Here is a 27,496-nt window from a genome sequence, read left to right as displayed (position 1 = left end):
CAGCGCGAGTTACTGTTCAGGCAGGGAATGACTGTGTAATCACATAAAGTGTTTGTTCTTCACCCCCATTCTGTCATGAGTGGGGCCAATGGGGGCTTACATTAGCAAACCACCAAGACTCTCTTAATCTCTTTTCTTTTTTAGTGATGAGAAAACAATCTCAGAGTTTCTCTCTTTCTTTCTTTCTTTCTTTCTTTCTTGGCCTCATTCCTTCCATCATTATTGGTCCAACTTCTCTCTGAACTCGTGAAATCATGCATGGCAGGAAATGGACGTTTTCCAAAAGTCTCCATGTCAGAGATAAGGGTGTCACACTGAAAGCAGGCGGCTTAAAGGTGTTGATGAAAAAAAAAAAAAGATGCATGTTTGAAATAACTGCTGTGATCTATTCATGGTGATTTTAACAGGGACACGAGGTTATATTTTCCAACGTGTCAAACCTACTTTTAGAAGCTTTCGGGACACAAGAGGTGAGGCTACAGCTGTCGCTGCTAAAACACCTTTATGCTCACACAACACTTTCTGCCTCCAGTCTCAACACAGACTTGACACGGCTTTAAAAAAGTGTTCTTAAATCCTTATTTTTCCCATTCAAAAATACTTTATCCGCCCACCAAGAAGTATCAACCAAAACATTGCATTAATAACTCTTTTACAAGTCTAAAAATGGATGAAATACCAACACACAAAGAAGAACAAACACATTTAAAAGCAGATATAAAAGAGGTCTAATGTATTTCTTTTAAAAACTGTAATTTTATTGAGATTTATTTCTAAGTTGTCAATAGTTCCTCCACTTACTGCAAATACTTACCGAACAAACTCATCCACATACAAGTTTAAAATGTTAAAGACGTTTCTATAAGGTGAATTTCTTCTTCTTTTTACTCTGGCTTGAAGCTGTAGGAAGATATAATTCATATTGATAAAAATACATACATACATTAGTGAATTACCAGTTACTGAAAATATGGCTTAAAATGGTGTTATGTGACAAATATATGAAATATCTGTAATTTCCACATAGGGAAAGAGGAGACAAATGTATGTTATTGACTTTCTTTCTTTCTTTCTTTCTTTCTTTCTTTCTTTCTTTCTTTCTTTCTTTCTTTCTTTCTTTCTTTCTTTCTTTCTTTCCCTCTGTTGCTGATGCGTGCGTGCTTGTCGCTGTGATATCAATAGATGGCATGTGTGATCGCGAGCCTCACAATCTGTAGAGTCAGGCCGCTGGGAATAATGTTCACAGAGCAAGTGAAGCGCGCACAAGCGGCAGGCTGCTGCGTGCGTGCGTGCGCGCGCGCGCGCGCGCGGCTGTGCAGAGTTTATTGAAAGAGTTCCTCTCTCCCCCCTCCTCCTCCTCCTCCTCCTCCACTACTCCCTCCCTCCCTGCACCTCCTCCTCCTCTTCCCTCCCTCCAGCCCAGGCAGCAGCAGCCTGGGTGGTCCCCCTCTCTCTCCACTTTGGTGAGCTGTTGCTTAGCAGCTAATAATAGGCGATGTTTGCAAAGTAATTTGCCTCTTCCTTGGCCAATGGGAGCCGGAGCACTTTTCCATCAAACCTCCCTTTTCAGGATTTGGCGAGAGGCGAACTTCTCCAAATGTGACCGCTACAGGATCGGAGTTAGACTTGACACGGACGGCTCAGACACAGGCTACTACTACTACTACTACTATTACTACTACTACTACTACTCGCTGAGACGTCGTTTCATAAACTGTCGGGACGAATGAAGACTGAAGGATCTTTACGGATTTCGGCGCATAATGTTGGGATGGAGTTTCGAGACTTGTTTGGCTCCAGGGAAGACTAGAAACCCTTCTCCTGCAGACTTGTCGCCGGCGGTGCTGGATGCGCTCATCTTCTATGTTGGATTATTACTGTCGCTTTTACTGAACTCGCACCGATTCTTTTTCGCTTCGCTCTTTTGCGCCGCGCTCACCCTCTCTGGACTATGGCCTCGGATCACGGGGTCCCGGGGGCCGGCGTCTTTGGAGATTTACCCCCGAGTTATACGCGCTCTCAGCCGCCTGCGCACCCAGACCTCCTCCGCAGACCCAGCTACTGCCACGCTGCTTTCGCACTTAAACAGATCTCAAAGGTGATGATATGAGTTCAATAACATCGTTTTCGTCTGTGTATCTATCTATCGGGGGAGTGGGGGGGGGGGGCTCAGTGTGGAGGGAGGCAGCGTCCATTCAGTCGGGAAATGTGAATGAAACATCTCCAGACGCGGCTTCTGATTTTGCCATTATCATCGCTGAGAGTTGAGGGCGCATGTGGAAAAGCAGATCGGGCTGAAAGCAGCAGCTCCCAAGGCTGGAGTCCGGGGACCAGTACGGGTCCCACAGGGAGAGGACAGAGTTTAGATGAGTCTGAGCTGTTCATATTTGAACAAGAAAAGTCCAAAGGCTACATAAAACCATGTCCACCAGGACAAAACCTTATCCGATAAAGATCTGATCTTTAATGACATTCTGTCTGGAAACTCGTCAGCACGTTAACACTGCTGCTCTTTAATTGATCATTTTAATCAATCAAACTGTTTATGGTGACTGGGAGAGCTTGGTTTGTTCCCGTGTCCCTCTCTGCGGTGTTTGTGCGTGTTTTTTTTTTGGCTCTGTGCAGCCAGCGGAGAGCCGTGCGCACTGGCCCGGGGTCTGTTTGGAAATGTGGTGGGTCCTGTAAAGGAATTCACTGATTGAGTTTGATCTGACAAAGCATCTTTGGACCGCCCGGATGCTTGGACGTGTTTCAGCTCTGCTGAGAGAAAGCACAACACACCAGTGCAGTGCCTTCTGCAGCAGTGACACTTGCAGCACAGGCACGGGGAGAGAGTTTGAAAACAGATATTTAACATGTGCAAATGTAGAATATTACAAGGGAAAAAGTTGTCAACTAAAACTGCTTATATGGGCTAGTTCATAATGGACAAGGCCTTACATTTTAACAGCCTATAAAGTCAGTGCAGATTAAAATAAGATCACTAAATATTAGATTGTTTTAATGTATTTAATATGTAGTGACACATTTTACATGATTTATTTGACAAATAGTGACATTAAGTCTTCTATCCAACATGGTTTTTGTACGTTTTTGTCAATTTCCTCTCGACTGATGCCAAGAGGAACTTGTTTGGCAGATTTGATAAATACTACTAAAATCTGTGGTTAGTCAGCACCTGAAATGTTTCACTACAGAAGGCTGTCACCGTGCTTTCGATGTTGTCCACAATCTGTCCACTGCAGAGACAATGTTTGAGATGAAAGTGTGAAGTGTTATGTTATTTATATGAGGTAACATAATAATAATAATAATCTAATTGTATCACCCTATTCTTCCCTCAACATCCAGGGTAAGGCAGTAGGTCAGAAAGCTCCTCTGTGGATCCGGGCAAGGTTCCAGGCCCTCCTGTTCACACTGGGCTGCCACATCCAGAGACACTGTGGGAAGGTCCTCTTTATTGGACTCTTAGTATTTGGGGCTCTGTCTGTGGGACTCCGGGTCGCAGCCATCGAAACGGACATCGAAAAGCTATGGGTGGAAGGTGAGTTTTCAGAGATCTTTCACATTTTTACCGCATATGTGCTGCGTCTGGGAGGATGTTTGTGTGACGCAGCGACGCAAATGCATTGCATGTGCTGTGTGTTGTGTGTCCGTGTCTTATTATGGGGACAGTGTCTGCGTTGAGGGTTTTGGCTCATAGTTGGATTGACTGACTTTCAAACACATAGTTTGAATGACAATATAGAAAAGGCAGGGTGGTAATGTTAGTGTCATGTCAGTGACCGTCTGTCACTGGAGCAGCAACAAGGTCGAGAACCTCAGCAAGTCCAGTCGCCTACATGGATCTTTACTTACAAGGTCGAGGCTGATGTGAGGTGATTTTTTTAAACATTGTATTTCTCACACCATCACAACTCCTTAATAAATAAAAAAAACACAGATCCCTAACAGAAAACAGATTTATATTGCTTTGTAGAAACAATCGTAACACACACACGCACACAGAAGCAGTTGATGTATTAGTTCACAAAAGGATCGCTATGTGTGTGTCCTTGAAGCTGGTCATTGTTTACTCATGTCTGTCCATTTCTGAATAAGTCACAGTTCTCCCCCAGAAACCCAAACACATCTCTGACACGGCTGCATTCCTGTGTCAAACAGACACTCACACAAAATGTCTCGTGTTTTCTTTACGAAGAAGACTGTGAGTGTTTGTGACTCTCTGAGTTGACGTTTTCTCGCGGCACATTTTTTAAGGTTTAGGTTATCTGTGCGTTTTCAGGAGCAGAAGCAGCTTTATTTGGTTTTTCACACTGGCCAAATTCCTTTTAAACCCCCAGGCTTTCAGTGCTGGGGCTGATCCCCGCAGCAGATGGACTGTGTGAATGGTTAGCCATCTTTGAGGGTTCTGACCCCTCCCCCCTCTCAGCTCCCTGTGTGGTCCCTAACTATTCTTGGATTCCATTCAACAAGAGGCAAACAGGCAGGCAAGCAAGCAGGCACCACCTCCCTAAACCCCCTCCCTCCTTCCTCTTCCTCCTCCTCCTCGTCCTCACAAGAAGAAAAAATATAAGTGAATGCAGCTGAAAGTTTACCCACCTGTTTTGCACGCTCTAAAAGCACCACAGCAGTTGGTGAATATAAACAGACTCTATAGGGTTTGTAAGCCCACCATGTCACTGCAGGACAGAGCACATGTGGCTCCACAGGAGCTACGTGGAGGTGTTGGAGAAGTCACACGTTGCTGTTTGCTGCGTGTGTGTGTGTGTGTGTGGAGGCCGTAATTATAATTGCACAGGACTTTAAAAAGTTCCAGTGGCGGGGAGGGGGTGGGGATAGAAAAGCAACAAACTCAAATGAATGTTGTCATTAAACTTTATTAAACTGAGGGTTGAAGGAAGATTGGGAATCTCCCTCAAGGATCGAGTGTTTACATTTCCACTTCTTCTTCTTCTTTTTGTTTGGTTACATTCTGGTAAGTGTAAAGGTTTCGGGATTACCTCTTGAGCTAATTGGCGCAGTCGTCCCTTAAAGGAGATGTTTAGATGTTTGTGTGCCAGTTGTTTTGCTGTGGGATTGAGCGAGGTTGAACCGAGGGGGGCTGAAAAGGGATCGCTGTCCCTTTAAGAGGCCGTGGCTATGTTTCTAAAGTTTCTGCCTGCCTTGTTTCCACCAATAGCCCATTGACAAAGCTGCTAGGGCCTCAATGGAGAGTAAAGTGGTTCAGTAACAAGGAGAGGTTAGTTCTCTCGCTCACACACACACACGCACCTTTGCACATAAGCCAGAACACAAGAGTGAGGAATGATATGGTCTCTATTAAGACAGCAGAATTCAGATTAGGAGATTTATAGTAAACGAGTTTTGACTGGATCGTTTTCCTACACGTATACGACCCCTAAAACAAATGCAATGACATAACATAAACAGTTTCTTGTAGCCTTTTCCACTTGTATCCCAATTTCCCCCATGATAAACTAGCTGTGAATTGACACCTTATGTGTTAACACTCTGTCAGCAGCATGGTGAAAGCTGTGCGTCTCTGCGTGTGTTTGTGTGTGTGTGTGTGTGTGTGTGTGTGTGTGTGTGTGTGTGTGTGTGTGTGTGTGTGTGTGTGTGTGTGTGTGTGTGTGTGTGTGTGTGTGTGTGTGTGTGTGTGTGTGTGTGTGTCTGTGTGTGTGTGTGTGTGTGTGTGTGAGAATGTGTTAGGGGCATATGCTTCCTATTATATATTCATACATTTCGGCCGCCCCCCACAGAACTCACACCAACACATGCACTTGTCATCTTTGCCACCTTTGGTGTGTTCAGCTTTCCTGGCCGTATGTCCGACCACCTGAATTTCCTGACTGCGTGCCTGTGTGTCTGCCTTGCTTTGTGTGTGTGTGTGTGTGTGTTTATATGTCTACCTGTCTGTCTGCCTGCCCTGTGAAGTCAGGCCACCAGGGCTGTTTTAATTGCTTCCTCCCTCCTACTGGACCAAAACACTGTGAAGCAGAGCACAGCAGTGCTGTCTATGTGTGTCTACAGAGAATGGGAGGCAATGTGAGCGAGAGTTACTTTTAATTAAACGCATATCTGCATTTGTTGTTTTTTTTTTTACTTCCTTTTCCACTTCTTTGCTTGCCCCAAAGATTTTTTTCTTTCTCGAGTATTTCAAAGGAACGGAAAAGTAAAAGGGTTAATCATGCCTTCAGTCCTCACACCTGTGTAGGTGACGCTAAAAGCCACAGTATCAGGGTGTTTAGTCTGTCAGGGGGATTAAGGAACATTTTATGGCTTACTCCTCCGTCACTGAGAATCTGAGACAGATATCGCCCATTGAAATACCCTCAATTACTCACATGAGTTTTGTTTTCAAATTGTTGAAAACGTTTTTTTCAATTCTTAACTTTCCTTACACTCAAGACAAACGTTGTTTGGACACTGTAAACATTTATTGTGTCTTGTACGGCGTTAATGCTTTGTTTATCCTGCCCACCTTTGAGAATGGTGTGACACTGTCTGTTTTGTCCAGAAAGGAGAGAGGTTGTAAAAAGAAGTGCAGGAAGGAGATGAGGATGAGAGGAGGCATTTATCGGGGGTTTATGGTTACCTGACACTTTTTGTTTTTGCTTGCGTTTTTGCTTTTCTCACCCAAACAAATGTGAAACCTTAAATGTGAGACTGTCCCGTGTGCATATCATTCTTTCCACCGTGCAGGCCCATACGGCTGTGTGTAGTTTCACGAAAGAGCAACGAGACTGTTGTTATTGCATTGATTGTTTTAAAAAGGATATTAAAAGCTAAGACGTCCTCTGGCCAGTATTTTCCCCACACAAAGGCCAACTTGAAAAGTTTGTTTGAGAAAGAGGGGAAAGAAATGGCCTCCATGTAAGAGTGGTGGTGTTTACTTTTTCATTAACTAAACTCATCCTTCTTACCAGAGTTTGGGTGAAGCGTGACAGACATGTACACAGACTCAAGCTGTTCAAATATGAGCGCAGTAAGATCGGGTCCTGTTCAGATAGTCTGTGTAGCACATGTCCGATAAAGAGGATAGGAAAGAGGTGCGTTATGATCCACACCTCCACAGTCCAACTACTGTGAATGGCGCAAAGTTATTCCTCGTAAGCTTTGAATAAGAAACAGAGACATTGAAAGACACCGAATGCATCTGCACGATGAGAGAAAAGCACCAAACCTTTGCGTTTTTCGCGAATGAGAGAATGCACACGTGGGCATTTTGATGTTTGGAGCAGTTTCTCTAAACAACCCTCAGAGCGGCACAGCAGGTAAATGCTATAATTCATCGGAGCGCACACAGCACCCCCAGTTCAGACACAGAAAGGGAGCTCTATGAGGCATTATTGAAGGTGAATAGTGCACGGTGGTGCCCCAGCTAGATAAATAAACTCCCAGCGCTCAGGGCCCAGGACCTCACTGGTAGAGAGAACAAACAAGACCAGAGTCAACCTGGGTCACTTCTAAATGTTTATTTCACCCCTTCCACCTCCATCCTTCAATCCAAGTCTCCCTCATTCCATCTCTTTTCTCAGCATCCCCCCCCCCCCACACACACACACACACACTTCAACGGTCAGACCACCCCTCAACAAATAAACACACATTGAGCAGTTATAGATACATGCGCATATGACAGACACATGGCTTTTGCTTCCAAGATACAGGATACACACACACTGTTCACTCACTGTATTTCAATTTAACTGTTGCAAAACAAAAGTGTTCATCATATGCCATGTTTACAGTGGGAACATATACAGTTGTTTTGGTGCCAAAGGACCTGTCACACTCTTTTCAAAACTGAATGCAATATCCTGAAAGGCTGCAGTGTAGCCGAAAGCAGGATAATGAAAACTCAATCAATATAGTGTGGCACCCTTTCTCTCGACGCTGAGGAGCAACCTTTGTCTTTGGTGCACGTTGAAATAAAGCAACACCAGTCACCTTAGGGTTTGCACCATTAGCTTCTGTCTTCACACCATGAAAGTGTATTTTTAAAAAAAAGTAAAGGGAGAGGGAGATGGAGAGAAACTGGACATTTTCTTGGTACTTGGGAGGGGAAAAAAGAAATTGTTCTTGGGGCTCAATAAATTCATTTCTTGTCTGAATGAGACCAGCAATGTGGAAAAATTTTGCCTTTCAGGCTGGGATGAATGTATGTTTCAACCACACATTAAGCAGTATTAGCAGTCAGTGGAGTGTCTAATGTGACTATTTTTCACAGTGGCTAACACTGCCCATGATTAGCATAATTAGCAGAGGCAAGCCTATACATATGGAAATAGAAGTGCCTAAATGCCAACCCTGGTGTAAATTTATGTGTGGTGGCTAACACCACTGGCACATCTGAATAGAATGTAAGTGAGACTGATTTTTCATGTTGTTTTCCCTTTTTTGATACAGTTTTTAAGGAGTGATCTCAGGGTGGTTGCCGTTTTCTTGTAATTATTATCATTCACCTTGTAACTGCTTCATTTCAATACGTTCATTTTAGTTTTCTCAAACACAAACATTGTATTTCTATAGGTAGGACAGCAAAGCGCCAGCTTCTCTTTCGTGCCCCCAGCCTCACACTCCCACAGCCAACACTGGCATTGTTTTACAGGCTGAGAAACATTTGCTCCATTTGCTTTTGTTGTGTGTGTGGGGGGGGGGGGGGGGGGGGGGAAGAAGAAGAAGAAGAAAACCTTCCCTCTTTATTTCGTTCTTCTGTTTGTTGGGAAACATCTGAAAGAAATTGAAGAGTTGAATGACAAGAGTGTGCATTCAGTCTGTAGCTGCTGTAATGGAGGTTTGTATGGCAGAGCAGACCATCTGCTGGGGGTGCCCTGGCGAGGGGAATGCCACGGGGCAGGGCCGGCGGACCGAGGACCCAAACTGGGGCATGGTCCTGCTTCTGGTGGGTCTGCATGTGACAAAGGGAGCAAGAGGTTTTCTTGGAATTTCTCTGGGGAGAAAATGGAAATGATGTTTCCTACATCTCTGATGACATCTTAGTCATTTTATGACTAAAATCTAGTGCATTTCTTACACACAGTGCATTTGATGAAGATAGCAGCTACATTGCTAATATTAACAGGATATCAGGCTGTGCGAACCATAAGCAGGTCATTTCCAGTGTACTATGTAGCAGGTAGCAGCATACATGTCACTTATAGCCTTCTTCTTGGGACTTCCTCCAGAACAGCGTGGGGCCTTTCAGAGGCCCCCTAATCCAGCTAATCTACCACACTGAACTTTGACGGTGGCTTGGTCTGACCTTGGTCTGGCCTGGAAATGGGACTAGGCCTGTAAGCCACATATATAGAATAGAGTGGAATAGAATAGAATAGAACGTGGCATTGGCTTCATCCGAGAAGCCAGATGTGAGAAGCCGCACATATTTCAGAGAGTTGGGGAATTCTGGGTGTTCAATGTTTGTGTATAAAATGGGTCAGGTGGGGAGGAAATGACTGAGGTTGATGGAGACAGGGCCCAGTGTTAGGCACCAGTACACGCACACTAGTGCACATGCACACACACACAAAGATTTTATATTTGTACACCCACAGCCATGAGACCATGTTAGGGCTTGTTATGACATTTTTTGCTTGCTTTTCACTTTCCCAACGTCGTAACTGTTGTGAAAGTGCTTTTAGTGGTGGAGCGAGTAAATGAATTCATATGTTGCGATCAAGTTGTTTGCAAAAAAAAAAAAACTGTAAGACGGTGATTTAGTCTCACAAAAACATCCAGTGAAAGGACTGTAGCTATGATTTAGGCAGTTGTGATCATTTATTTTTTCCATTCTTGATGCCACTGCCAGACACGGATTAATATTTTGTGTTTGAAAATTGCTCATGTAATAAAATTACCAGCCGCTGAAGTGTTAAAGCCCCACACTCAAAGGCGCTCTTTTTCCCAGGGTGGGAAAATTTCCGGGAACTGTCTCTTTAAGGCTGTGTGGAGCCCAGGCAGAGGGTAGGGGGGATTGAAACGGAGTGACAAAGAGAAAGACGTTGAAAAGCAGAAAGGAGGAGGAAAAGGAGAAGCAAAACTAGGAAATAGGAAGAAAATTTGATAAGAGACGAACCCTGAGTGTAAGTGGAGCGAGTGTCGAGCTTAAATGATCAGAGTGGTTGCGACGCTCAAAGTTGGGTGGTTGGGGCCGGACTGGGGGTTGAGAAGAGAAGGCGAGAAAGAGGGAGAGAAGAGAGAGGACTGGCTGCCTGGGTGGTCCAGATGGGAGGAACGAGACACAAATAGCTATAATTTACTTCAGGAGGCCTGTAATTACAGAGCCAGAGTCTCTCCGAGCCACCCAGTTCCTGTTGGGATCAAAACCCCACGCTGCAGAGGTTAACATACAAAATGTCAAAAAAGGTTTAACAGATGTCAATGAGGTCCACAAACGGAAAGAGTACCATTTTGTAGTAGCCTTTTTTGATTAGAAACTGTTTGGCAAGGGAACTGTGAAGTCACAGGGAACCAAATGTGTAATGGTTGTTCTCCCATGAGGCCTCATCACTTTGTACATTAGGAAAAGTCAAACTCAAATAATCAGCCCTTTATTTATGAAAAATGTTAATTTAATTTACAAGAGTGCAAAGTCTAAAGGAAATGACTTTGTGTACATCTTTGTATTGTGGCTCCCTCGAAATAAACACTTTATAAATACTCATGGACTTCAAAGTTTTAGTCCAGATGTGCCAAATAACACCCCTCCAAAAATGTCTAATGTTGAGGTATTTTCTTTTGGGATACACAGAGCCAGACACTTCAAACAAAATAGAGGCCAACGACTACAAATAAACAAGGTGACTTAATATTCCCGAGCTCGTGCATCGGTAATTAAAGCCTTGAAAGCAAAGCCGAGGAATATTGGAGTGTATCTCCAAGGCCCAGAGTTCTAACCTGATCTCACACTTTCATGGCGTAGGCTGAATAGTTTGTTTTTTCTTCTCTCCCCATCAATTATAAGAGCCTGTTCCAGGCTGGGGGAGGTGCAGAGAGCATGACAGAAAGAGGGAGAGAAAGAGAGAGACGAATGGAGAGAAAGAGAGAGGAAGGAGCTATAGGCTGTAATAAAAGGTATGGAGAAATAGATGCTAAAAGCGGTGAAGCCAGGTTTGAGCAAGTAAGTAAAAGAGTGACGAGAGTTGCAATTAAGAAGTAGGTAGCCCCTTGTTTCCATCCCTAACCCCTCCTTTCCTCTCTCTCGCTCTCTTTCTCTCTGGGTTTGTCATGTAGTGGGACAGCAAGAGGGGCAGACGGGCCCTCTGTGATCCAGCGCGGCATGTTTCATGTCCACTTGGCACAGGCACAGATCCCCCGGCTGGCAAACTCTTTTCAGGGCAACCTTCTGTAATTAGGGAGCTGGAGTCTACAGCGCAGCACAATATATGTAGCTCCCTCTCTCTGTTTATGTCATCCCTTTTCTATCCCTCTCTCCCATTCAGCATCACCCCATTCTGACATTCATATTTCATTCAGATGTATTTTAAATGTATCACCAGTCACACCTTGTCTCTGCTAAGGTGGACAAGAGTTGTGAAATGCACTTTTTCCTTCATGTCTTTGTCCATATCCACTTCCCTGGGCAGAACAGTAGAGGAGGTTTTTGGGGCATCAGTCGTAGACTAGTTTTCCGAGCAGGGCAACATCTGGTTTACAGAATGAGCCAATGAGAAGCTGTATTACTCATTTCTCTTGGCCAGATGCTGGCTTGTGTGAAGTGCCTTCAAAACCAACACTGGTAAGGGCCAAGGGCGTTGGTCGATATATACAGTATGTGTGTTCTTGTGTAACTGTGTGCATATGTCGAGTACGCAGGCAAGACACTTGGTCGCATGATCCCAGTGTGTGTTTATGTGCAGTAAAAATATATCTGTCTGTCCGTCCGTCTGTGAGCTTTGTGTCAATTCAGTTTTCCATGTTTTTGTTTTCTCAGCTGGCAGTCGGGTAACGACGGAGCTTCGCTACACCAGGGAGAAGCAGGGAGAGGAGTCGGTATTTACCTCACAGATGCTCATCCAGACGCCCAAAGAAGAGGGCACCAATATTCTTACCCAGGAGGCTTTGCTGGTCCACATGGAAGCTGCCCTCTCTGCCAGCAAGGTTCATGTGTCGCTGTTTGGAAAGTAAGTGGTTGTGTTCAGTTATGCTATGTGAGTCAGTCTTGTATCATTAGTAAAAGATGTAAATAAAAATGTGTATTTTCTTTTTTATAGATCATGGGATCTTAATAAAATATGCTACAAATCAGGAGTTCCTATTATAGAAAATGTCATGATTGAAAGGGTAAGTTGACAGATCTTTTTTACTCATAAATTGAAATCTATTTTTTCACACATTTGCTAGTGCTTATAATAATTTTTGTTTCCTGATTTCAGATGATTGACAAACTATTTCCCTGTATGATAATAACGCCACTGGACTGTTTTTGGGAAGGGGCCAAACTACAGGGAGGCTCCGCCTACTTACCGTAAGTCTTTGCATATTAAACATTTCATAGAACGTCCCGGCCCCGTTTTCTGTCATTGCTTCCAACTGACTTGCGTTGCAGTGTCGAGGTGTTGGACGAGTCCATAACTTTTAGCACATGCTCGATGGAGACATACAGTTGGGCTTTTCGTAGTGTGTCAGTGGGTGTTGTGACTGACAGCAGCGGTCAGTAATAGAGTTCTTTTAAGGCCCAGAGAGGCTACTGGGGAGGGGTGTCCTGACTGTGAAATTCAAAGAGAGAAAGTGAGGGAGAGAGAGAGAGAGGGATGGAGAGAGAGGAGATGACTGCAGCAGCAACTGGATGGTGGGTTGATAGAACAGAGGGTGGAGAGGCGGTGGCAGTGGTGGTGGTGGTGGTGGAAGCAGGGGAGGCCTTTGGGTCAGACAATGGTAAGCATTCTTTCAGTTTACGAGTGAGTGTCCATCAGTGCAGGGGCCCCAAAGGAGGGAGGGGGACCGGCTTTGTCAGCTCATGGCTAACACTCAGCATTCTCATGGTAATGCCCTGGGCTCCCAGCTCCCAAGTTGTCCAACAAATAAAATGGGCAGCATTCAAGTCTCAAGTCCCCCGAGAAAGACGGAGAGAGGCTACAAGACAGTTAACAGTGGAGACTGGGCGTATTTGGGCATTTGTGGATTGTGTTTTTTTTTTTCCCTTCTCCCTTTTTTTTGGTTACAAAGTGCTCCTGAGAAATTGAGTCACTGAAAGAGTTTTTTTCCCCCTTCTTCGTCTTGATACAGTGATATTTCAATCGAGTCCTTGGTTTATAAAAGATAGTTTAGATCATAGCAGATGTTCCTTTGCAAACAGATTATTTGTTTATATTTCTGTCTTGAGCTGACAGCAGTATGTTGCATGACAAGCCAGCAAGTTCAGAAACAAACAAGTTTCCCATTCTTTGCATCTCCCAGTTGGCTTTTGTGGACGCACAGCGACAGAGCGAGAGAAGCGTTCCTTTGATGATTCACATGTTCTCCAAGTATTCCTGTAAATTATACAAAGTGCCCGACATCTGCTGTTATTTTTTTGTTTTTTACTTGTTTTTCACACGGAGCTGAGGGGAAATTGTGGTCACCGAGATAAGTGTCTTCGGATTCACTTCAGCTCCAGTTTTAAATCCTTAATTTTTTTTTTTTTTTTTTTTTTTTAAGAGTGCGATGGGGAGAGAGAGAAAAGGGAAAGAGGGAGTTGGGCAGATTGGGAAAGAGAATGAGGAAGAGTGAGAATTTGGGAGAACAAAGAGCAGCAATCTATGAAGAAACAAAAGGGCCTAGGCCTGGTTCACTCAAGCAAAGACTTGCTGATAAAGGAGTGTGTCTTTGCAAGCAGCAGCAAAAGGGGACCCTGGTATGTGGGAAAGGGAAAGCACCGATGGATGGAGACTGAGCCCAAATCTGAGATCTGTTGAGATTCTTTTATTTCCCTTGTCTCTGTCCTTTCTTACTTTCATCACTGCAAAAATGTTCTCACATGAGCTGAGCCATCCAAACACTGATCAGAGAATCAGTAGAGAAGAAGAGACTGAGAAACAGTTTCTCCCTATATCATGAAACTGATGCTAAATTACAGACTTGAATACTGCCCCTACTGTTCAACACAACCTGCTAAGGTGCAGCACAGTGTCAAAATGTCCATGGAAGACCTGCCTCGAATGGCTATGCCCAAATTCACAAATTTACAATAACTAGCTAGCTTCAAATCCAAATGTACCAAAAGTTTGGTATCCAGGCTCCAACTTAATCACTCCCCACATATATGACACACCGAGGACTAATGAACAAACGTCTTAAACCAGCAACAACACCAGCACAGGGCAGCAACAGCACTGACAAGCAGGACAGAGAGAGCTTAAATAGCCTGCCAAATTGAAAGGGTTGTACCTGAAGCATGTCTTATGGACATTAAAATGCAGCTTGAGTTGTCTGCCTGATTCATTTTAAACACCGTACATGATAAGTGTATCCCAGACAGCACAGGTTTGGCTCAGAAACAGCTCCTTTGCCAGTGAATATCACCAAAAATGGTGTTCAACTTCTTCCTTCCTGTGTCTCCTCCCTCACCTATTTTCTCTTCCTCTCCTCCAGCCACTCAGCCTTTGCCCTTCCCTCCCTCCTTATCAAGATGTTTGCGAGGCAGAGGTAATTGTTATGACTCGGTGCAGGACACTGAGGAATGGAAGTGAGCAGGCAGCCACACTGCCTTTTCCCTGTGCATTGTGGCAGCGTGAAACAGGATAATAAACGCTATTTTATCCTGTATCTGCAGCTATAGCCTCTTGTGCGGCGCGGCACAACGAGGTACCAAAACATAAACCCAACTGAACGTCTTCCTATGCAGATTTAACATCGGCAGAAACACAAAGCCATTTAGCCGCACAGGCTACACGTGGTGAAACCTCTTTTAAAGATTCTTCAGTGGATTTTCAGTCCTAAATGTGTCTTTGCTCAACAGGGGGATGCCAGACATCCAGTGGATGAATTTAGATCCAGTGAAGCTGATGGAGGAACTGAGTCAGTTCACTTCCCTGGAAGGATTTAAGGAGATGTTGGACAAAGCCCAGGTACATCACTGAAATATAAAATGACAACTTGCTTGCTTACTGTTTACTTGTCTACAGTACATGAACTCCCTTTTTTCCACAAGACTTATATCCTGTTCTTAACTCGGTAGGTGGGCCATGCCTACATGAACAGGTCCTGTCTCGACCCCTCAGATCCCGACTGCCCTCTTAGTGCACCCAACAAAGACGAAGAAGAGGTAAGCTCCCACAAGACAATGCAATGTCAGTCGTAATTTACACAATCCTCACACAAGGATGCTGAGAAACAGAAACACTAATCATATTTTTTTTGGTGTTTTTCTCTCTGTGTGTTCTGACCCTCCTACCATTCAGAGTCCTGACATTGCCAGGCATCTCCAGGGTGGTTGTCATGGTTTCAGCCGGAAGTTTATGCACTGGCAGGAGGAGCTGATCCTTGGTGGGCTGGTCAAAAACAGCCAGGATACTCTGCTGAGGTGTGTATAGAGCCTGCAGTGTCAGGATATGTTATATGTTATACATTTGCTCCTGTCTTTTTTTGGAAAATGTAACAATACGGGGGTTTATGATCACAACCATGTGAGCGGGCAGCCAGTCCACCCATCAGCATGTGAGCTGCTTTGACCGTGGAATCTGAGTAACCTCCTATAACCCAACAGACACATGCTAGGAATGCCTTGTACTGAGAGGGATCAGTTTCCTGCATGACCCTGGTCCAGGATAGGCCAATTAAAGATGATTGACAGACACATTAAACCCCCATACTTGTTGTGTAAGTGACCAAGGAAGAAGAAATAGAAAATAAAACTTACATTTACATTTTGCTTAGGCCTAAGCAGTAATCCCTTAATAAGACATTCTCTGTAGACTTCAACTGGATATAATTTTATGGCCAGTGCAAATGGAGTGGCAGTATTGGATCAGAGCCCACATCATGACCCACACAGGCCCCAGGGAGACTGAAAAAGGATTCCAGTCACATCTGCAAGAAACACATTTATTCTTGGATGTGATTTATGATCGTTTCTTTCATATTTGGAGCAAACGCTGCTGCTTGCTGTGGCCGTGCCAAGACAACCTGAGGACATCTGGGATCACAGTCTGGAGATCAGTTGACAGACAGTCTAGATAACACCTGCTTTTGGCTGTTTACGTTGCAGACAAGCAGGCAGACGAATACGTGAAAGAAATGACACCTGCTTTTAACTCTTCACTGAGGGGGAGTTCTCCATTGAGAAAGAGGCTTAGATACCACAAGCATTTATACCATCAAACGGGATGTTTTTTTGCTACTTGTGACGGATGCTGCAGTTGCTTTTTCTCTGATGTGTCCTAAGCTTGCATTTGTGTACTTTGTAGTGCGGAGGCTCTCCAAACCATGTTCCTGTTGATGAGTCCAAAGCAGCTGTATGAGCACTTTAAAGACGACTATGAGATCCACGACATCAACTGGAATGAAGAAAAGGCCACCGCTATCCTGGAATCTTGGCAGAGGAAGTTTGTGGAGGTGTGAATTTCTACAATTTTTACATTCAAAGGAAAGCTTTTTATAGTGGAACCGGAATTCTTTATGTGACTAGTGTGAGGAAACGGAGAGAGAATAAGAAAAATGAGGCATTTCCTTGTCCCTATGCAGGCTTGTTTTGCTTTGGTACACACACACACACACACACACACACACACACACACACACACACACACACACACACACACACACACAACACTGGACTAATTCTGCAGTGTCTGAATTCCATCAGTCTTCAGTTCCCTTGTAAAGTGAATCACAGGAGGGCAGTAGGTATGTGTGCATGTGCGAGTGTGTGTGTGTGTGTGTGTGTGCGGTAGGTCAATCATCTCTCTCTGTCAGAGCCCTAGTTATAGGAACAAGCTGTTGCTGTGATAGCTGACACCCACCACAGTGAGGGTAGTAAGGAGGGTGGGAGGTAAGTCACTGAGGGACGTGGAACGGAAGAAGGGGAAACAAACCAAAAACATAAACACCATGCCTCTTCCTGACGTATTAAAGAACAACAGCAGATCTATTACCGATAGCGAACGGTGATGAAATGCTAACAGGCAAATTGCTCTGGAGGACTAAGGTCCATCCGTGGCACCGAGTGGAGACCGTGGCCTGCCGAGCCATGCTATCCCATCCCTTCCACCTTTGACCTTACAACCTCTGGCATCTGTGCTCATTACTCCTCAGTTGTCACGCACACGCACAAATGGTAGCACATGAAAAGCACACTTACACATTCATACTCACTTTCACACAGGCGTTTCTTTTCTGTTTTACTCAAATCATTCACCCCTAAGAATATTGTGTATAGTTATCTGTCAGTATAGTATAGCATCTATTTTTAACAGTCAAATTATACATTTTAAAGTTAGCATGATGAAGAATGGGTATTTGGTGAAGATAAAGTGCTGGAAACTAATGACTTAACATTTAACATTCAAATCATTCTTATTCCCAGGTGGTACATCTAAGTATTCCAACTAACTCCAGCCAATCCATCCATGCTTTCTCCACAACCACCCTCAATGACATCATGAAATCCTTCTCTGATGTCAGCGTCCTCAGGGTGGCTGGAGGCTACCTGCTCATGGTGAGCATATTAACCCGTTTAAGTCAGATTCATAAAGCTTTTATTGTGAAATGACTTAATAATGAATGTCAACGTCTTCATTCTAGCTCGCCTATGCATGTGTGACCATGCTCAGGTGGGACTGTGCTAAGTCCCAGGGGGCCGTGGGCCTGGCTGGGGTGCTGTTAGTGGCCCTGTCAGTGGCTGCAGGACTGGGCCTCTGCTCCCTGCTCGGCCTCTCCTTCAACGCTGCCACCACACAGGTACGACAACAAAGGAAACTTCAGAAATCATGTTATTAAAGAGCATTTTTGCTTTGCCAGGTTTTGATGCCTCACACTTCAAATGTCAATCCTCACCTTTTGTTATGCACTCGTGTGTTTCCCCTCTTAGGTGCTTCCCTTCCTCGCTCTAGGGATTGGTGTGGATGACATGTTTTTGTTGGCTCACTCCTTCACAGAAGCTGGAAGTAGCATCCCATTCAAGGTACCTTTGAAAGCTTTTCTCTCTATCTTCTCCTCTCCTCGCCTCTTCACTCCTCTCCTCTCATGTCCTGATTTGTGCCTGTGTTTGCTTTAAAGGATCGGACGGGAGACTGTTTGCGTCGCACCGGCACCAGTGTGGCTCTGACTTCCATCAACAACATGATTGCGTTCTGCATGGCTGCTCTCGTACCCATCCCGGCCCTGCGAGCTTTCTCTTTGCAGGTAAACACACACCCTCACACGTATGTGCGCAGACATAAACACACGTACACAGTCACTCACCGAGAGGCCCGAGGCTCCTTTGAAAATGAAAGAGATAACTTAAGAGCGGTGACGTTTATACAGAGCAACAAAAGCCTTTGTTCCCTGTTTTATTGCCTTTTCACCTACAGGGCCAACTTTTTGTGTGTGTGTGTGCGTGTTTCTGCATGTGTCTGTATATGTGCATAATTGTATTTGTATACAATATATATATATATTTGTATATATGTTTGTTTGTGTGTCCATGTGTGCAATATGTAGAATAATCAGAGCAAAGACAGGTGATGAACAGACAGAATGAGAGAGAGAGAACAAGAAGGAGAAGGAGGGAGAGAGGGAGGACTAGATCAGTATATCACTGGCTCCTTCAAGGCGGTTTGCTCTGATCTGTTACTGACTGTGGGTGGTCTGAAACACACAAGCACACACACAAATATGCACACATAGATGTACACACTGGAAACCACATCCAGTTAGAATGTCAGCTTCGGGGGCTGGAGTGAACGTGGAGGTGGTGTTGGTGAAGGACGATGGTTATGCTCAAACTCGTAACACATATACACCCCCACCCCCCTCTTTTCTTTCTCTCATTCTCTCTACTAGTTCCTTCTTTATGGCATTCTCTCTTTCTTTTCCCTCTCCCTCTCCTTTTCACCCTCTCTCCCCCCTCCTGGCTTGCTCAGTATTCCTGGCTGGTGATTTAGAGTATGGCTTTCCTTTACTTTCTGAGCTGTGGTCTAAGAGACTAAAAAAAAAAGCAGAAGCAGCCCTGACTCTCCTCAGTTATGGCAGGGTGTCTGTAATTTCACATGCTGTCTCTCTGTCTCTTCTCACGTTGTTTTTCTCTCTGTATTCCTATCCCTAGGCGGCCATTGTGGTTGTGTTTAACTTCGCCATGGTGCTGCTCATCTTCCCCGCCATCCTCAGTCTGGACCTCCACCGACGCGAGGACAAGCGCTTAGACGTCCTCTGCTGCTTGTACAGCCCCTGCTCTGACCGCGTCATCCACCTCTCGCCGCACGAACTGTCGGACGCCGGAGAGCAGCAGCACTCGCCGACGACAGCGACGACGCACCAGTACGCTGCGGGATCCACAATCACCACCAGCACCCAAATCACCACCACGGTGCAGGCGTTCACTCAGTGCGATGCAGCAGGGCAGCATATAGTGACGATTCTACCGCCTACCTCACAGATCTCCACCAGCCCACCTTCCATCATCATCTGCCCAACTTCCCAAGCTCAAGGTAAATTAAATAAATCAAGTTTCTATTTTTGAGCCACATTCTATCAAAATCTACTAGAAGACTAATTTGGTGCTTGTATTATCTTCTTCTAGCTGCCACACCTTCCCCCACCACATCAGTGCCTGACCCCTACGGTTCCCAGCTCTTTACCCCTACCTCCAGCTCCACACGGGACCTTCTCGCCCAGGTGGAGGACTCCAAATCGGGAAAAGAGTGTGTCCCACTCCCTTTCCTGCACTGGAATCTGTCCAGTTTTGCCAGAGACAAATATGCCCCTCTGCTCCTCAAGCCAAAAAGCAAAGCAGCAGTGGTGGTCCTCTTTCTGGGCCTCCTGGGCCTCAGCCTGTATGGAACGACCATGGTGCACGACGGCCTCTACCTGACTGACATTGTGCCACGCGACACCAAGGAGTATGATTTCATCGAGGCGCAGTTTAAATATTTCTCCTTTTACAACATGTACCTGGTCACCAAGGACGGATTTGACTATGCTCGGTCACAGAGGCTGCTGATTCAGCTGCACAACGCTTTCAACTCTGTGAAATACGTGGTCAGAGATGGTGACAACAAACTGCCCCGCATGTGGCTGCACTACTTCTATGACTGGCTCAGAGGTATGTTGTTTTTTAATGAGTCATTTTTAATAACTCTGTTCCCTGAGGTGTTTTGATAGTGATATCACAATCTGGTGGAGGTTTTTCCCAGGTGTACTTTTTACCAAACACAGGAGTGAATGTGTGTGTGTGCAGTGGTGAGAATGCGTAAAGGTTTAGTGAAAGTTCAGAGTTCAGTCAGGCTGTTTACCCCCACACACCTGGGCTTAGGGGTGGTGCAGTAGACAGGTTGGGGTTATAGGTTATCTTTACGTGTGTGTGTGTGTGTGTGTGTGTGTGTGTGTGTGTGTGTGTGTGTGTGTGTGTGTGTGTCCTCAGGCACAGACCTGTCAGAGACCCACTCAGGAGGAAGTAATAGCTAACAGGTTGATCAGAGCCAGATGAGCAAAAAAAGAGAGAGAGACGGAAAAAGAAATGTGATATGTCATATTGTCAAAACCACTTAACACATTGCCACACACATAATTTTATGATAATAGAAATCATAATATTTATAACTGACACCATAATAGAGTTTTATTTTCAGTCTGCGTTTTACCTCACACGCAGGTCTTCAGGCTGCTTTTGATGCTGACTGGCAGGCAGGCAGGATTACAGCTGACAGCTATCGTAATGGCACAGAGGACGGAGCTCTGGCGTACAAGCTCCTCATCCAGACTGGCTCCAAGAAAGAGCCTTTTAACTACAGCCAGGTATGTCCAAGAGCTTTAAAGAAAAAAAGATTATCTTCAGAACAGAATCCACATGTCCTTTCCAGAACATGGTGTGTGGCTTTGCTGAGGCAGCCACATAAGTAGCAGTGTTTTTACCATTAATTTCTTTTCTCTAGCTGGTGTCTCGCCGGCTGGTAGATTCCGAGGGTCTGATCGCTCCGGAGGTGTTTTACATTTACCTGACAGTGTGGGTCAGCAATGACCCTCTGGGCTACGCTGCCTCCCAGGCCAACTTCTACCCCCATCCCAGAGAGTGGATTCACGACAAGTACGACACAACAGGAGAGAATCTGCGCAGTAAGTCTTCTGTCTCACACATGTGGATACCCCTGAAAGTCAAATATAATATGATCGTAATCAAATCTTGTTCTCACTTACAGTCCCAGCTGCAGAACCTCTAGAGTTTGCCCAGTTTCCTTTCTACCTGAATGGCCTCCGGCAGGCCAGTGACTTTGTTGAGGCTATTGAGAGCGTGAGAGCCATCTGTGACGAGTTTGGCCGCAAGGATGTGTTCAACTACCCTAATGGATATCCCTTCTTGTTCTGGGAGCAGTACATCGGCCTCAGACATTGGTTCCTGCTGGCCATCAGTGTGGTTCTGGCCTGCACCTTCTTGGTCTGTGCAATTCTCCTGCTCAACCCGTGGACTGCTGGCATCATTGTAAGTCCGATTCCTCCAAAACTCTTCATCATGTCATCCTCCTCCTCCTCATCTTTTTGCCCGTTTCTGTCTCACCTTTTCCTTCTCATCTTACCTCAACAACATCATTACCCGCTTTCTCCCGCTCCTCTTCCTCTCACTTTCTTCTCACCCTTTTCAGCTCAGCTCAATAACACTGTCTAGGGGGCCCCTTTTTCTCTGTGGAGGGCTACTGCGTACACACACTCACACACACACATGGGGACCTTTGTCATTCTAATGGAGACTGGGCCAGCCTTAGAAAAAGGAAATGCAAAGGAGCGAGAAAGGCTTTGCCCTGCTGAAGCCTCTAGTTCCAACTCCCTCAGCTTTTGTCAGAGGGAGAGGGAGAGACTTGGGGACAGGACAGATCTGCCCAGTTGCGACCTTGGCCTGCTAAACCCATCCATCAGTGATGTGTGCGTGTGTGCGTGCGTGTGTGTGATTGAGAGAGAGAGAAAGAGACACACACACAGAGAAATTCGGGAAGAGGGAGAGATAGTAGAGAAAGAGATTTTTGTGTGTGTGCGTGCGCGGTGTTTGTAAAGCATTTCACATACAAGCTGGTGGCACCGGTGGTCCTTCAGGGCCCCCCAGACTCGCACAGATCCACACATCGCTGACCAGTGGGGGGGCTGAAGTGTAGCACAACAACAGTGCCAGTTTCAGTTGGAATGTGTTAAATTTAAGTAGCAATCCTCAGCAGCTCTGATAGAGACAGCAACACACCCCATTCTTCTCGAGACACAGAGTGAGGCACAGCTACAGGCGAGCATGGTTTCCAAGCATCGGCCTGCCAGTGAAGGTTTCACCCAGGCCCGTATGTGGTCGAGCAGTAAAACGGCTTTTATCATTTCCAATTTAACCATGCCCCGGCTCATAGCTCCCGCCTGGATCAAAAGCCCCATTTGGCCGGGAACTGTTTTCTCCTCCTTGTTTTCTAAGATCTGTTGTTGCCGTTTGTACTGTGGTTTTGCTGTAGCACCACTCATTTACTATTCAGACATTAGGAAAGTGAAACACTCTGATGTCGGAAACAGTAAAATAAGAATTCTTGTAAAAAAGAGCTGGGCTTTTTTTTTTCTTTCTCTTCAAAGAGACTGATGGGCATACATTTGGCATGATAGCAGTGACAGGCATTTTTAATTATTTCAACCACAATGTAAGGATTGGTGGGTTGTTGCCATGCGGTTGTTATACACAGTGAAGGATTGTGTGGAAAAAGTGCTCAGTCACTGAAGGACCATAGTCAATTCATGCTTTTATTTGCCTGCCATTTCTCATGTACTGACACTGATTCCATCTCCTCTTTCCAGGTGTTTATTTTGGCCATGATGACGGTGGAGTTGTTTGGCATCATGGGTCTGATTGGCATCAAGCTGAGTGCCATCCCTGTGGTCATCCTCATTGCCTCTGTGGGCATCGGAGTGGAGTTCACTGTTCACGTTGCACTGGTGAGTCAGCACACTCTCATGGAGTGACAGAGCACCTACAATTAAAATAACCTATTATTTCAAACCAGTAGTTTGAAGTATTTACTGTACACAAACCGTATACGAATTACAAATGCACTGATTGGCAAATGCCAGAGAATAATTACATTTAACCTCGAATAATATGTTGCAATTATTGATTGCATGTAATTTCCCTGTACAAAGTCGTGTAACAGTGCAAAGTAAAGACTTCTGTGGGTTCCTTTCTGAAATGGAAAGTGATTAAGGTAAAATAAGTGTGATCAAAGATTTACTAGGAAACGTTTGGCTTCCTGGTTGATGCTGGCAGCTCTTGAGCACAGTTTAGTCTTGTAGTGCAACATAGCGATCCCCAACAAAACCAAAGGCAGGAATTCTGAAGCATGCCAAGCTTTCGCCGCAAGCACAACTTTTGTGTGATCGGCAAGATTTCCAACTCATTTCTCTCTCCCCCCCTCCACCTCCCTCTTTGCTATAGGGCTTCCTGACAGCAATTGGCAACAGGAACAAGCGCTCGGCAGTGGCTCTGGAGCACATGTTTGCCCCGGTGGTTGATGGAGGGATCTCCACACTGCTTGGTGTCCTCATGCTGGCGGGATCGGAGTTTGACTTCATCATGAGGTGAGATGCGATGCTGTGTGTATGTACATCTTTGTGTGTGTGCGTGTGTGTGTGTGTAGCTCTGTATATATGGATCTGACAAGTTCTGCTGGTGTCTGAATCCTCCAGATGTTACGTTAATAAGCCGTGTTTTGGTGTTATGACTCTGGTATGTGTGTGTGTGTGTTTGTGTGCATGGAGCCAGTTGTCTATAGCCTCACTCAAAGACAAGAGGAAGACCAGCGGGGGTTCATGGGTGCATGCAGGTGGAAATGTAATACCCCATTTTCACACACATTTAGTGACAAACATGCACCTGGTTCTGTCACTCGGGGCACCCCCCCCCCCCCACACACACACACACACACACACAAACACATCCATCTTTTCAGCCTCAGAGCACAACAAATGGGGAAAACATCAAGGGTGTGTAGCAGCTGCTCGTAAACATGGAAGTGCTCTGCTGCCCACTGGGTGGTGTCTCTCTCTCTTTCTATCCCTCTCTCTCTCACACTCATTCTCACTGATTCTTTCATGCAGACACAAACACACACAAGGGAATCAGTAAAAATTCCTGTCATCCGTGTGGCATTCCCTCCGGCCGTGTTAGGTGCTGCAATAAAAAGTTGAGCTAAATTTGAACTGGTCAGCCAGTCAATTGGTGTGAAGCCCACCAACAGACACCATACCCATGTTTGTGCGTGTGTTTTCTAGCGCTGTTTCATGGTCAGAGTGGAAAAAAAAGGCAAATAGCTCAATGTTTTTCAGCCGAATGTGGTCTCGGCCTAAAACCGAAACCACAACCTTGAGCTCACAGACTGCAACAGGCCTCCATGACATAAAAAGCACAGTTTTCTGCAGAAACACAGGGAGAAGCAGAGAGAGAGAGGAGGAAATGTACTCTGAGGGTGGCTTCCATGCAAGGATATGAGGTCCTGGTGGGTGATTAGATGGGTCCTCCACATTGGGAAGGAGAAATAAAAAAGGCGTAATTATGTAGAGTACAGAGAAAACTAAGAGGAAGCTGGATTGCGATTGTGGGATGGCATTTTCAGAAAGTTGTTTTCTTCTTTCCTTCCATGGTTGTGACAGAGGTCATTTTCCGCTGATGGGGGTGAGAGAAAGGGGGTCTGGTATCTCTGTTGGAGGTCTTGTTTAGCCGTAGCTGTCGCTGTGGTCGGGTGAATGGGGCAAGCCAGAGCTGACTAGCTGGGGAGCAGCATAAATATACCATTGTAAACATCTCCTGGCCTTGTAATGCACTGAATAAACAGCAAGTCTAATTCAGCTCTGCTCGGAGCCCCCGCTCTCTCACACACACACTTACATAGCAAGTATTCACACACACGGAAAAATGCACATATGTGCAGGCATGTAAACACTCTCTTTCTCACACACACACATACGTACACACATGACTCCCAATGCCCTGACAACGAATGGAAAAGATTACTGTTTATATAAACAACAGAATTCCTAACAGTGAGACGCTGTTGGAGGTCCCACCAAAGTCTCACTCTCTCTCTCTCGCTTTACTTATTTTTATTTTTATTTAATTTTTTTATTTTTTACCACTTAAAGAACTAAAAATGAGTCCTCGAAAGACGACCCTGTTTGTAATTTCGTGTGACTGAGCTTTGATATGATGAAGTGCGCCAGTTCAATATCTGGTTGTGGTTTGGAGGCAGTCACGGCTTGAGCAGACGACACAATATTTAAAAATGTCTCCCTCAAGTGTTTCGTCTGAAAAACTGAGTGAGCGTGTGTGGTGTGTTATTATTCTTATCGGAGGAGAGAAAAGACAGTGGGTGAAATGGACGTCAGAGAGAGAGAGAGTGTCCTTTGTCAAGTGAAGTAGTAGTAAAACTGTACTAGTAGTTTATTTAAGGGAGAAAGAAGCATGTTTCCAGGACACTCTGCAGTTATCATCGTCGTCTTCATTCCATCAATCACGTTTTTTCCTCCCTTTTCCTTTTACCTCTTTAAGTCTGGCTGGTGGTTTGCATCACAGTGTCTCTCTCTCTCTTTTTTTCTGCTTTCTGTTAGTCTTTAAGTGGACTCCTCTCTAATTTTCTTGGGAAGCTCTTTCTTGTGGCCTGCCTCCACCCCTGGCCTCCTCAGAGCGCTGCTGAGATGCACGCACACACACACAAAAGAAGAAAGAAAAAAGACGCACATATATGCATACAGTATGAGTGAATGAAGTGAGAGAATGTCATGTAACAGCCGCAGCAGCGGAGGCATCAAAGCATGTTGTAGTTCGATTGGGCAGGGAATCAGATTTGGCAAATTTAGGCATCTATGTGCAGCACAAGACGTGGTTTCCCCCTCTCATTTGTCAAAATGATTATATAATTATCAATGAAATCCTCAGAATTTTCCCCCTGAAAACATTAAATCAAGATCTTGTGGATCCGTGTCACTATAGGCATCTGCACACAGGTGCTTGTTTGCCTTGCATAGGTTAGAAAAGGAGAGTTATTACCCAAACTTGACTTGTAACTAATAAGAAAGTTGTGTTCACTCATATACTGTAATTTAGGTTCAAACTGACGCCGTTCATGTCTCTTTCCTTCAGGTATTTCTTTGCTGTGTTGGTCATCCTGACTGTGTTGGGGATGCTGAACGGCTTAGTTCTCCTGCCAGTCCTCCTCTCCATGACGGGGCCTCCAGCTGAAGTCACTCCAGTCGACAATGCCAGCCGTCTGCCAACACCTTCCCCTGAGCCCCCACTTCCCCCACCAATGACTCACCACGGGTACTACACGGGCCACCACAACCCACGGTCATCCCGCCAACAAGCATTTTCTGAGTCATCAGACTCCGAGTATTACTCTGAGATGACCACCACGTCAGGAATCGGGGATGAGGATTATAAATACTGCGACCGCAGCGCGTACATCGCGTCTCACGCCAGTGTTCCACCTGCTACGTCTCACATACTGCTGGAAGCCAGCAAGAACCCCAGCTTCCCCAAGCTCACGGTATGCCTCATGACCACACAGAAAAGACAGTATGATGAAGTGATCTTCACTATTCATGTGTTTTTCTCCAATGTTAATTGTGACAAATGTTGTTTGTTGCAGGTGGTGAAGCCGTTCAAAGAAAACGCAACAGGCACAAGCGGCAGCAGGATAGGACCGTTAAACGAATCTTCGTACAATGCACAGTCACCTCTCAGCTCCCAGGTTACATGTTGGGATGGAAACAAGAAGGAGCAGCATCAGCAGGACCTCCAGAGACAACATTTATCCAGTGACAAAGCTCACTTCCCTGGGAGGACTTGTCAAAGTGGCCCCAGGCTCCAGAATGGCAGAGGGCCTCAGCCAAACAGGACTAAAGGGCCAAGCTATAACAATAGCACCTCTACACAAGTTGCAACTGGCGGCCCTGTTACCATGGTGACAGCCACTGCCTCTGTGACAGTGGCCGTGCATCCGAACTTGCCGGGGTCGGCATTCCAAGGCTACATGCATGAAGGTTTTGACACTGACAGCGAGTCGGACTGTTTTGAGGCTGCTAAGAGGACTCGTGGTGACAAAACAAACTTTTCTTCATGTAAGAGGGACTCTATAGAGATCCAGGACTTGGAAGAAACGCAGTGCCAGACACAGCATCAGGTCAGCAAGACACAAGGTGAGTGAGCCAGTCGAGTCTGATTATTCTGATTTTAAGAAAGAATGTTAAGAAATTGGTGTTTTTGTCAATGAGAGCTTTAACGTGTGAGCAATGTCTAACTCATTTCTCTCATGTCTTTGTTTCTGCTGCAGATGGGTTGAGGATCCAGGTCGCCAAAGACTGCTAG

At 45.3% G+C, this 27,496-nt stretch overlaps 1 protein-coding gene across 1 annotated transcript; it reads left to right on the top strand.

Annotated features, from left to right (window-relative positions):
• Window positions 1-1,951: 1,951 nt before the first annotated feature.
• ptch2 (patched 2) lies at window positions 1,952-27,496 on the top strand (the record flags this gene model as incomplete). The annotated part of the gene is made up of 23 exons (XM_083890002.1): window positions 1,952-2,098; window positions 3,352-3,544; window positions 11,939-12,128; window positions 12,219-12,288; window positions 12,381-12,472; window positions 14,945-15,053; window positions 15,164-15,250; window positions 15,387-15,508; window positions 16,392-16,539; window positions 17,510-17,641; window positions 17,728-17,883; window positions 18,014-18,106; window positions 18,202-18,327; window positions 19,232-19,613; window positions 19,706-20,227; window positions 20,777-20,919; window positions 21,057-21,237; window positions 21,321-21,601; window positions 22,936-23,073; window positions 23,570-23,712; window positions 26,270-26,675; window positions 26,778-27,327; window positions 27,462-27,496. The coding sequence occupies 23 exons, from the start codon at window positions 1,952-1,954 to the stop codon at window positions 27,494-27,496; spliced, it is 4,446 nt and encodes a 1,481-aa protein (XP_083746128.1).

Source organism: Microchirus variegatus (assembly GCF_963457635.1).
Source record: "Microchirus variegatus genome assembly, chromosome: 5".
NCBI classification, from domain to species: domain Eukaryota; kingdom Metazoa; phylum Chordata; class Actinopteri; order Pleuronectiformes; family Soleidae; genus Microchirus; species Microchirus variegatus.
This window is presented reverse-complemented; position numbering and strand designations above follow the sequence as displayed.